The 12,924-nt window shown below is 39.2% G+C and overlaps 1 protein-coding gene across 1 annotated transcript; it reads left to right on the top strand.

The window, feature by feature from the left end:
• The first annotated feature begins 35 nt into the window (after window positions 1–35).
• Window positions 36–5,661, top strand: CRIPT (CXXC repeat containing interactor of PDZ3 domain). The gene is made up of 5 exons (XM_084285014.1): window positions 36–90; window positions 184–249; window positions 599–653; window positions 1,313–1,416; window positions 4,109–5,661. Exons 1-5 carry the CDS (start codon window positions 75–77, stop codon window positions 4,171–4,173), a joined length of 306 nt encoding a protein of 101 aa, XP_084141140.1. The 5' UTR covers window positions 36–74; the 3' UTR covers window positions 4,174–5,661.
• Window positions 5,662–12,924: the final 7,263 nt, after the last annotated feature.

The raw sequence follows: 12,924 nt of genomic DNA, 5'->3' as shown, positions 1-12,924 counted from the left end.
GGGAAACGGCGGCGAGAGCAGCTCGTCAGCTCCGGGGCGGGCCCGGAAGGCGGCGGGTGTTGTGAGGGGCAGCCATGGTGTGCGAGAAGTGTGAGTCCCCGCTCCCCCCCATCCCTCTCGGTCCCCCCACGGGTGTCTCGGCGCTGTTTTAACCTTTCTCCTTCCTAACGTTTCCTTCCGTAGGTGAGAGGAAGCTCGGCACCGTGATCACTCCCGATACGTGGAAGGACGGGGCGAGAAACACCACAGGTGCTGCGCTCGGCATCAACGCTTCCATCGCTCGGGGCCGGCTCCCTGCCCTAGTAGCCACCTTACAGTCCTAAGGCTAAAACTTATGGTAGTTTATTAGGTTAACTCCCCACTCCTGGAGTTCCCTTCGCTGATAATTTAATCCACGGGGGATTTGTTTGCCCTGACCTTTTCAATATTGAACATATCCAGCTTTCCCCCTCGTATACAAGGGTGCTGGGCCTGGTGTCCTGTGCCTCTATGTGCTTTATCTCTGTGACTTCCTTGTGTAAAAGCTGCAAGCTGAGCCTCTCCCACGTATCCCTGGGACTGGGAAATTGACTGCTTTGTGGTTCTGTTCCTTTTGTAGAGAGCGGTGGCCGAAAGCTAAACGAAAACAAGGCGTTGACCTCAAAGAAGGCAAGGTCAGTATTTAAGCCAGACTTTAGCTAAAGCGTCAGTTTTCTGCAGCTGACACCTGGTTTCTGTAAAGCTTGGTAACTTATCAAAACTCACCCCAAATACTCATTTTAAAAATTCTTTGTGTGGGTTATGGCATGTTATGATTTGGTACAAGTTACATCCATGCGTATTTCTTGAGTGCTTTCAACTGAATCAGAGCCTAGGCAGCTGCATTGCTCCGGTCTTCCCTAAAACTGCTAGGGTTTGATGTTTATGTTAAGAGAGGAGCTGAAAAGGTTTGTTTTCCATGCTAAGATTGCCTATACGATCTCTTGAGCATTTCTTTAATGTCTGGGAGAGTTCTGTTACATTATGCAAAGGGGCACTGCTGGAAGATATTTTAAGTTCAAAATAACCTTGTATTTTAGTAAAAAGATACGTTTTTAGTTCTGTTTTTAATAATTTGGTCTTCATAATGCAAGAAATCTCTCTTACTAGCGAAGGAGGGCGTTTTTCTGTAGAGTTTGTGTATCCTATTAGAAATGACCTTTGTATGTTCCTTTTTTTAATCATATTTTTTGCTGGAGTTTCCGTCCATGTCTTCTGGTTTAGACTTTTTAGAATGAGGCAGAGGAAGTACCTTTATTTCAATGTTCATAAAGTACATTTCCTTATTTCCCAGGTTTGATCCGTATGGGAAGAACAAATTTGCAATATGTCGGATTTGTAAGAGTTCCGTCCATCAGCCAGGGTCTCACTATTGTCAAGGATGTGCCTATAAAAAAGGTGAGTTTCACTGAATACCATATTAACACAGTTTGGTTTGAAATTAGAGAGCATGCAGAACCCTTGAATTTGGCCTTAAAAAGGGAAGGCTGAGATGAGATTTAATTGCTGTCTTTAACTAGTCATAGGAAGCTGTAGAGAAGTTGAAGTCAGAGTTGTCTCTGGGTTGCACAATAATTAAATAGGAGACAATGGACACATGTTAAAGTGCAGGATACTCTAATTACATACAAGGAAACTAATTTACACCACGAGGGTGGTCAAATATTGTAATAACAGAGATCCGTAGACCTCAGGGAATCTGTACTGGAAGCATTCAGAGTTTGACTTGAAAGGTCCCATGCAGCCTCATCCAAGTTGGCTGTGTTTTGAGTGGGATGGGGACTGGACTACAGACTGCTGAAGATCTTTTTCAACATAAGTCATTCTATGATTCAACTTCTTTTAAAATATTTCTGGTATCTAAAGCAGTAGAATTGGATAGATGAAAAGTAAGCTTAATCTTGGCAATTGTATTGAAAACTGTCATCTAGCAAGTTTGATTTTTTTTCTTGGTATGAAAAGAAAAAAGGAAATTCATTTGTTTGTTGCAGTTCTCTTTTTGCCCCCTTCTCCACTATACCTTTCTTGCAATAGCTAAGTCCAAAACTTGAAGTACTGGTTTAAAAAATAATCCAGTCTTGTTCAAGAAATAGACTAGCTTAACAAAAATAGTATACTTGGGGAGTAAATAGGAAAAATAAACTGGGGTGTAAAAGTAATTAAAAAAACTGTATCTGAAGATAAATTATGCTTATGGATGTCTTTGCTCCTCATTGTATCCTTATTCATTCAGTAGCTTAACATAAGCAATTGAGAGCTTCGTTTCTCAAAAGGGAGTCTGTGGCCCAATTGTGAATATACTTCATGCATTGAAAGTCAAGGTTAGCTTAAGATAAAAATGAAAAATAAGAATTTAATCAGTGTCCCTAGAAAGCAAGACATAGCAGTACATAATATATAAAATCTTTCTGTACTTATGAGTTAATGTATGAATGTGCTGAAATTCTTCATATGCCTAGAAGCTCTCTTTCTCATGTATTCATTAAAAGCCTTCACTATTAAAAGACAAAAAAATTGTTCAGAAGTTCCCTCAAGAACAAAAAAAAATCAATTTCAACCAAGTTTCATGTAGAGCCTTAAGGTTATAAAATTTTACCAGTCACCTGGGTTTGAGTAGATAAGCAAAAGGGCTCAAACTTTTAATTCTCTGAGGGGGAAAAAAGAACAACGTGAACTCAGTTACAGTATTAATACTGAAGAACCCCCACAGACAGGGGTTGAACCAATTGCTGGCTGTAGAGCAGCACCTAACCAGTAGTAAGTTTTGTTTAGGGAATGACGTTAATAGTTCTGTAACTGTGCACAGTGTCACTGAATCAGTGGTTTAGCAGTCTGCTGTAGGAGCATTGCCTTTTCTAGTTGCTAGATGCTCACCAGATGGCTGCCTAAATCCCATATGGTAGAACCTTGCTCTTAAACTTATCATTGTTTTGGGTGGCCTTCAGGATTTCATCTTTGCCTGCTTGTGTATCTTTCCAGGTAGAAACCTCTTAAAAGCCAGAACTTAATCTTCATGTGCTTTAGGTTCTAGTTCTGACCATTGAATGAGGTTATGGCATGTTTCTTGAAGCAGGTGCAGTATTACTGCGTGGTGCTTCAACTGTTGTGTAGCTCTGAAATTCAGAGACATAAAGTTAATTACTCCTCAGTTTAGACCTGGAGTGAACAGTGGGTGGACTGGATTTTGAACTCCAGAACAAATCTCCTGGCAAGTTCGCCGCTGTTTTCTTTCCTAGTGGGCTCTCAAATGTGTGTCCAGTCACATGATGTCAGTATGTAAAAGCCCGTGATTTGGAGAGAGGCAACAGAAATAGTTGTCACAATTTTTTTTTGTCTGCTGATGAACAGTCTTGTAAAAGGAGATGTGGTCTTACAGGACAGACTTGGCACCTTTCCGTTTTAGAAAAAGAGGGAAACACTGAGAAACTACCTCCTTTGCCCCTGCCAAACTTGTGTACTTTTTGCTGCTCCTGTCTTCTGTCTTGCCACTCTTTGGGTTTAGGTCAAAGTCTTCTATGTCAACAGTGGTCATCTTCACTTCAACTCTCTCGCATTGTTAGTGTCCATTAGTTCTCTCTTCTGCTACTCTAAATAGTTTAATTCTATGAAATCGTACTCAACTTTCTCAATTGCCTAAAGTTCCCCACCTGTTAATCTTCCATTTAGCAGTTTGCTGGTGCTTATATTTCCTTAGCTTAGCTACTTCTCTCAGACTACAGGATTTACAGAGTTTAATAACACACCATTTTTTAATTGTTTGCCAGATGGGAGCCTTTCCTGGCTGCCCTCCAGTATTCAAGCAAATTATGGAGGCTTCAGGTGCTGTTATGAATCATAATGCTCTCAAAATAGAGCTTATTTTTCAAGTGGAAGTGTTACACATATGCTGCAAATACTAATTTGTGTTAGAAATCATATTACTGCTTCTGAATTAGCAATATCTGGTGAGGGGGTGCGCATGCAGATTGTCAATGAGCTCTCATTTAACATTTAGTTGAAAATTATCTTTACAAAAACATAGAGGCTATGTTTCTGAAGAAAAAGACTTAATGATTTTGGAATGATTTACACACCTTTTGTGTGCTTATAGGCATCTGCTCAATGTGTGGCAAGAAGGTCTTGGACACGAAGAACTACAAGCAAACCTCTGTCTAATTATATTGATCAGTCTTTTCATGGACTTTAACTAAGGCATCTTTGTACGTTAACCTTTCTCTGAAATCATCTGTGGATATCACCTTCTGGAAGATAATACACTTGCATGGAATGAGAGGGGAGAGAGAGACTGCCTGATTGTTTGTATAGAAATGTACATGATATTTGATTTTTGTTGTTTTAGCACTAATGTTAATTGATACTTAAGTAATGGTTTGCAGCAACTGCTACAGTTCAAAGTGACAGGTTGAAACTATGTTACCAACATCCTTGAGATTAATGCATTGTTCTGTTGCTGCATCTCCAGTCTTTTGCTTGTCTGGTAGTAATGCTTTATAGATGCATAAATATAAGCTTATTTTACCTCGTGGAAGTAGTATCTTCGTTTAGTTATGCGTATTTATAATTCCTCTCATCCCTATTATGTCCTGTACTTTGAAGTGCTGCTTTTCAGAGTTTGATTCAATTGTTCTGTTGAAACAGTAGGGTTCTTTATATTGCAGATTGTTAAGCTACTAAAATGCAGTGCATTACTCTGCCAGTTCGTGCTTTTGCAATAGGGCTGGTGAGCTATTCTTCTGGCAACCCCTAAGGAGTTCTACATACAGCATTTGGTGGCCCAAGGCAATAAAATAATGAGCATCAATTTCTAATTCTAGGTCTCGGTCTCCTTATTTCCTAAATTAGTCTGGCTTTTACACCCTTGCTTGTAAACTGACTCTTGAATTCCATGATGTAATTGTTTATACACATGTCAAATTTGAAAGATCAAAACTGGCTGCCTTCTCAGCATTTGTTTGAGATAAGACTTGAAGCAAACAGCTGTGAACATGTGAGGCTGAGTGTGACTTTGCATTTCTTTTGTCCTTCTGTTCATTTCTACATAAGAAAGCAGTTTCTGTTATGAGGAGTAATAACTGTTTACTGTGCATACAGTTTATAGGAAAAGAATATTACTCTAATTCTTGATGGAGTTTTAATTAGACCTATTTAAGTGTTTACTACTCTTGCCGTCCCTTCTTGTCAATCTCTTATGGTTCTGAAAGTTTCTTTCAATCATAACAGAAAAACTCAATGGGAATTTCCCTATGAATAGATGTTCTGCTTTAGGTTTCCTTTTGTTCTCTTTTCTAACGCATGACTAATGGAGACTGAACAACCACTGTTCTTTCTGTATGTTAGTGGGAGAAAATAAAGAAAGAGTACTGGTTGATAAAGTTTCTCTCTTTGCTCCTAGCTTGTGCTGTGCTGTGGTTGTGCTGTAAGTAGTCTTCAAAAAGAGGTTGCTTGACGTTTCCTGTCATCCTTAACTTCCCATTCGTGAGCATTCAGAAATGTCTTCTCCGAATATATTGACATCCTGCAATTACTAAAATGGTAATTCTTTTGTTTACTGAGGAGCTTTGTCAGGAGGATGGAATGATGTGGGTCTTCCAAAAGAAGAGGAATGCTGCTACCTTTCATCTCTCAAGTGTCACCTACATGAACAATTCAGCAAAGGTTTGGGGATTAGCTGGCAGCCTGCAGCTTTATTTCTGCATAGTGGAGTCTGCTTGTTTCCAAGCAAATCAAGGAATTCTAATGTTACTGCACATCTCTATGGCACATTCTTTGTAGAGATGGAAGAAAAATATAAAGGGCTTCAGGTTTCGTAGCAAGTACTTGTTGGCAGAGTGTATGGTTCCATATCCTTACCTGGTTGCTTGTTTTAGTCCCAAAACAGCTCAATAAAGTGTAGCAGCCCTAAGAAAGGTTGTTTTTTTAAGCTGTTCTTGTGCACCTTTATGTCTTAAGCTATACTATCATAAGAATGAAAAAGAAGGCGTGATGCAAAACTGATGCAAAAAATGGGGCCAAGTTTGTTTTCATGTTGATTGTCTTTGGATTTAGCAAAAAATGCATGTATGTGTGCGTAAATCATTGTGCCTGTTCACTAACTTAAACGGACAAAGAGGTGTAATTCAGAAGAGTGATACAATTTTAAAAGTATTTTAACCACCTGACAAACAAATCACAAGGTCACCATGACAGCCAAGTACACATACGGATCACTGTCCTACGTAGAAACACTTCTGTAACACACAGACCCTGACAACAGCCACAGAGCACAAATAAAACCGTAGTTAATGTGAAGTGTATGTTTTGGAGAAAGTCTTTCCTTTGTCGTGATGGAGACAATAGTTTGTAGTGAGGGAAGAGTTAACAGAATTCAGTTACTGTATGCTGGTTTTATTGTAAGGCATTGAAGGACCTGGCTTGAAAATACGTATTTTCTGACTTTTTTTTCTGTCCTCTACCATTGTAAGGTACTCTTTGTGTAACTGGTATCCCTTATTGCACTGGCAGTATCACGTTAAATGTATGAAGAATATTAGGAGTAACAGTTGCAAACCAAGTAATTCTAACCATCCGAAAACATTAACTGGGGTTTATAGCTGCAAGGCAATTTTTGATGTAGGAAGTAGCATTTAAAAACAATTGCAAGAAGTCCCATCTTGATGAAAAGAAATCTAAAAATCACAAATAAGGTGGGGTTTACGATTTCTAAGCTTCTCTGTAAGTCTTTGATAGGACTTCCCGTATTTTTTAGATCATCCATTCTTTTTTTTTTCTGGTACATTTTATTTTGTTTCTTCTCTCTTAATTGAGTTAGAAGATACTAAACATTTTTCCAACTTATCCTTCACCTTCAGACTTCTGTAAGTCTTGTTTAAGGTGATTTCAGGTGGCAGATTCTCTGGTATTCTCAACTCTTCACCCTTTGCGGATGCATCCCATAAGATTAGTTTTGCCATTCTGTAAAAATGCTTTTCTTGTTGTCCTAACATTTTCTAATATCTTTATTTCAAAAGTTTGGCTGTTTGTAATTTGTGAGTGCAGCGTATCAATTCAATGGTTATTGCACAGTGAAATACTGGCACTGAACGAACTCTTACCTCACTTTGTAACAGATGTAAAAAATATAATCCTTTGTTGACAATTATTTTGTGAATAGAGCTTTTATGCTCTTGTATCCCATTTACTGAGCAGCTGCTTTTGTGTGTTATAATGTATCTCAGGTGAAAAAAAAGGAGGTGAACTGGCTTGTTGTTGTTATTTTGTTGTTGTTGTTGTTTTGTTTTTTTCCAGGGAGGGTGTTTACAGTGGATACAAACCGTGGCTTGCTGTGCTAGTGGTTTGTCTGTGCTTAGGATCTTCCATCTGTACCTCTGAACCCTTTTTAGTCTCGTGAGAGGCCCAGTTCCTGAAGTCTGTGTAAAATTTGTTGATGTAGCAGTCAGCTTCAGAAATGCCCATTTTCTTCAGAAAGTGTTGTTTTGGAGAGCTTCTACTATAAATAAAGACCACAAGCCCTGTCCTGTGCTTCTGAGCTGCACTACATTTCAAAGCAATTTTGGTAAATTAACTTAAAGTTAACTTTTAAATTTATATACAGCTCTGGTATAATGGAATTGTCATACAAACACATGTTTTGTTGATCTTAGAAATTTCTCATTAGCATGTGATTCTTTTCCTGCAACATTATGTGTCGAAAAGCAAAAGAAAATCTGTTATGGAAATTTGCCATTTTTGTTTAATGTAGTAAGAAGAACACATTAATGTTCCCAGATGATCAGACTGTCCTCCAGTTCACAGGTTATGTAAGAGATTTGTGCTGCCAGATTTAGTTGGATTAGAATTTTTCTCAGTACTACTGAATTCCTATATTCTCCATGCTGTTTCTGCATGTTAGAGCTATTAGTGAGCTAAGAAAGAACCATGTTTTGATGCAGATTATTGAGAGAAAAAGAGGGAATAGCTATAAAAATGTTATGGGCTTGTAGCAGCCGGTGGGATGAAAACAGTAACCTATGAAGGGTCCTTGTTGTCTCAGGGTGTCCTCGCATTGTTCCCAGCCTTCCCGTTTGTTATCCTGTTTTTACTGCATAAGCTAGAGAAAGGACAATCCAGGCTTTTCATTTGGGATGCCACTAAAAGACACTAGGGTTATTTTATTTGTATTTTTCTCCCCCTTCTTAGGCTTACTGTGTTCCTTATAAGAAGCAGAGCAAGAAAGACTTTATGCCTTATATGCAGGGATGACGCTGACCTCTTTGCATTGAGTTTTTCTTGAGAGTGGCCCAGACTTGCACCAATATTAAGCAAAATAAGAGATGTACAGGTTTCAGATTGTCTGTTCCACCTACGTACTTGTTCTGGTATATCTTCCTGCAGTCAGCCCATCTCTCCATGCTGCCTCACTTAGAGCACAGATACTCCGGTTCTGTACTGGCCTTGCCCTGCCCAGAGTCACTTAGTGCAGGACCCTCTGCCCATCTTATTGTCACAAATTCCGGGGCAGAATGAGTGGTGCCTTTGTATTATCAGTAAACACAAGAGAGATGTGCAAAGATTAATAAACAATAGACTGAATTAAGCAGCTGCACAAAGTACCACAATGAAGCATGTCACTACATTTTCCTAACAGAGCGATATGTTTCCCAGCCATGGAAAGAGTCTGCAGCATGAGAAATGCATTATTCATTGACAGACAGTAAGCCAAGAGAAGGAGCAAACTATATCGTCAGAGACAGCAGAACACTCTGTAGATAACAAGAAAGTAAATGTAAGAGTTCTTAGGGTTAGTATCAGGGAAGAAAAAGGCTTTTTCAGGGTGCAAGTACAGAGAGAATTTCAGTACCTCAAATTCCTGTGCTAATGTTCGAACCATGGTATTGAAATTAAGTAAAGATAGTACTTCTGAATGTGCTTGAATATTGTTTTTTACCACCACAAGTGTACACAGGTAGCATTTGATTAGCTAAAGGAGTTTTGTTTATTGCTTACATCACAAAGTTTTGTTCCCAGTGCCTTCAGGGGAAGTACAATGACTTCAGTTCGTAGAATTTGCCTGTAGTCCCATGGTACTTTTCCTTGTCTCAGAAGATCTGCTTCAGCAGGGTCCTTGTGCCAGGCCCTCTGACCTGCACTGAGCTGGCAAAGTTCAGCTGTATGCGTAGGCACTCTTTACACTGCATCTATGGACAGATAGGTTTAAAAACAAAGAAGCAAGCTTGAGCAAGGGAAGTTAAAATTGATCATGGGGACTAGAAGTAATGCAGATGGATGTTAGTGTGAAACCCTCCTAAATCAGGTCTGCCACCACTGGCAGAGTAACGTGGAATTAGGGCGATGGCTGCTTACATTTGATATGGCAAAACTTAGTTTGGGATAGGGCTGCTACACTGAGAATAAAATTCTGAGAGTAATGGTGTTTAAAAAACATCCCCATCAGCAGAACTGGATGGACAATCTGATTAGGCATGAGGACAGCCCTTACAAATAAGGGCCAAATCTTTCTTTAGTGAAGATTATAAACGTGCCTTGTTGTGAAGAGCAGTTGGCTTTGAAGTGATTCTCTTCCTCATGGACTTAGGCTTTTATGGAAGAAGCTATCATCTGAAATTCATCAGAAACTGATTTTTCATCAACTTTTATGGGTGGGGGCTGCATTTCATTTAGCAAAACTTGCATGAGGTGTACAGGTGTTTGCTGTGTCTGGCTAACACCAGCAGAAGACTTGGGTTCTCTGCTGATAAGGAGTGCTTGCTTCACCCGCTTTAGGACAACAGGAACAGATGTGTTGAAGGGACCTGGAAGAATTTGTTTGAAATCTTGCCAAGAAACTGAAGGAAAAACTGAGGACAGCCTTTTCCATGTGGGTGTTGCTGGTGAAGATTGCTTTCTTACATGGTTCATGAAGACAAACATTTGTGAAATTGAATGATTTTTTGCCTTGATGCCTTTCATTTGCAGTAAATAGCAAGTATATTTTTCAGACGCCACTGAAGTGATGGCCAAATAACTACCTAATTAAGCAGGCATTTCCAGACTAGCTCTCAAGTGGTAGAGAAGCTCCAGAAACTTCTTTCCTTTCTGTCTCTCTCTTTGCACTGAAAGACACAGACTGAACTTGGCGATGTTCGCAATTCATTAAGGGTGTTTTTCAGAGCAAATCGTAAGAACTTCCTGCAAATGCACTTACTACATGCTTGTCTGCCAAGTCTTATTGGGAAAACAAACGTTGAGATTTCATTTTTTTTCTGCCTCATCATAGTTATGATGATTAAATATCAGCATTGTTAGCTGTTTCAGTTGATGTGCAAACTCCCAGAACTCACAGTTGCCATTTTCTACTGGCTAATGGGTCTCAGCACAGGCATCTTAAACACTGTTACTAGGCCATTTTACAGGGAATCATTGCTGACCATTGATTTTCTTTTATTGGTTTTGCTGACATAAAGGTAAGGATTTTAAGTTTATGCCATTTTCAGGTTGCCATGAATGCTTACTGTTCTGATACATTTACTCCTGTTCACTAGCACATCAGTGTAACTGGGCCTGTGCGATGAAAGGTGTTCATGGCTGTTAAGTAGTTGGCATGTAACCCTGTTCTATTGCCATCTTATTATTGATTAAAATAATTAAATTAACAGAATCATGGAATAGTTTGGATTGGAAGGGACCTTGAAGCCCATCTAATTCCACCCCCCTGCCATGGGCAGGGACACCTCCCACCAGCCCAGGCTGCCCAAAGCCCCATCCAGCCTGGTCTTGAGACCCTCCAGGGATGGGGCATCCACAGCTTCTCTGGGCAGCCTGTGCCGGGGCCTCACCACCCTCTGAGTGAAGAATTTCTTCTTAATATCTAATCTCAACCTACTCTTTTTTAGTTTAAAAATCCTCTCCAGTATAAATCTCTATATATGACAAGGTCATGAGGCTAGTTTGGAGGTGAATATATAGATTAATGAGTGAGGTTTTGACAAGTGCACCTCTCACATGCTAGCTGTAAAATGAAGTTTTATAAAGACTGCTCTACCATAAAGTGCCATAGGCTCTGGCTTTATTCCTGCCTTTATACTGATAATGAAGAGATAGTGCTCAGTTGAGGGAGGAAATGGTAACACTAGCAACAGTAAAAGCGTGTAGTGCACAAGTGCATGCTTCTGTCCTTGAGCACTTGCTAAGTGCTTATTTTCCATTGCAACAGCAGGCAGGGTAGATAAATGAGAACCATTTGGTTGATCTGTCCAAGGCTACCAAAGAAGGTGGTCAGGTTGGAGTTAGAACTTATTTCTTTTTTAAATGTGGCACACGTATATTGATAGGACATGGCTTGTCCCTCTGTTGTGTGTAACACTTACTGTATAATTTACTGTCTGACCAGGGCAGAATAAGACAAGAGTTCAACACAGGAGCCCTTATATTGAAGGAGCTGATTAATTCAGAAACCAAATAGAGCATTGTTTTTATTATTTATTTATTTATTTTTCCTGGAAGACCATTTAAACAGTTTTCCAAACCACTTTGTGTTTATGTGCACTTGCATATACATAAGTTTTACCACCAGTACTTAATATTTTGGGCTATACAGCTAGTTACTGAAGATTTTCTCTTTTTAATTGTTTGACTTTCAGTGTTGGTTAAATTTAGGCAGGGAATGTGGAATTTATTGAACATTTCATATATAAAACAGTATCGGTTTAACTTGGTCTTATTTGGACAACTATGAGTTATGATATATTCTCCCAATTATACCTAAGCTTAAGGCATATCCAGGTTGTTGTAAGACAACATTTTATCAAGAAGATGAGTCAACAGGGATGTGGGGCATCGAGGAGTACACAACTCTCTCTGAAAGCACATTTGCATGTGGAAAATGTTACATTTATAAAATGGGTACAACCAAGAACACCGTAGAAAGAACAGGTATTATAATCAAACAATAATAAAATCAATCAATAATAGAGAAAACCCCTAAACATATATAGAAGATAAACTTTTGATTCAAAATCATATTAACAGTCACATTATGGTACTGCACAGTATGATTAAGGTACGAAATATGGCTTCTTCATGTTAATATATAGAAAATGTCACTTGTTCCTTCTTATTTATAACTGCTGTCTGATTTACTGTTATTGTGGGCTTATTTCCAATAAAGCTGTAATAAAAATTCAGCTTGCCACTAGCAGATAAATAGAAATGCAATACCAGGTGATCTTTTCCCTGTGCATAAGGAAAGACTATCTGATCCCAGAGATCTTAAGAAACACCATAGCGTAACCTTATTGTTTTTGCAAAAAGTGGCAAATGGCACTGCTGAACTGGAGTTTCCAGCTACTAATAAATAAATTCCCTTCACAGGAGGAACAAGGTAGCCTGTTTACTGACAATTAAGCATTCTCCATGTACTAAAACATGCTGAAAGTGCACTACTGATTTACTGTAATGTTACAGACTTTGCATGGTATCTCATTATGATACATTATGTCATTCAAACCATTGCAAACCTGTCTTTGGAAATTGCTTTAGGATAAGGAAAAGGGTTAAGAATATTTTTGGCATAGAGGTCTAGAAAACACAGCTTCTTCATCCTCGCTTCTTTGGATCCTGCAGAAGGCACCATAAATGCTCCGTGTATCTGAAGAGTTGCAATTTAAGGTTGTTGAAGCGTTCGTGCTGAGAAAAAGGGCAGTTCTGGAAACTAATGGCTCTCTTGCCTCACTATTTCTCCGGTGGTCTGTGATTTCCAAAGGGCAGCTAACCAGACAGCAGTGTCTGTAGCAGTGTGACACTTGCCATACCAGCTGCGAGTTGTAGCTTGCACTCTAATTCTGCCAACCAGTCGGGATGGAGGACACTGTAAAAGCAGATTCCATGAATCCTGTATCTTCTGCCTGTTCAAAGGGGGAACTGGCTATAGAA

Source organism: Netta rufina (assembly GCF_964035555.1).
Source record: "Netta rufina genome assembly, chromosome: 3".
NCBI classification, from domain to species: Eukaryota; Metazoa; Chordata; class Aves; order Anseriformes; family Anatidae; genus Netta; species Netta rufina.
Note: the sequence above shows the minus strand (reverse complement) of the source record. Positions and strands in the feature narration are given on the sequence as shown.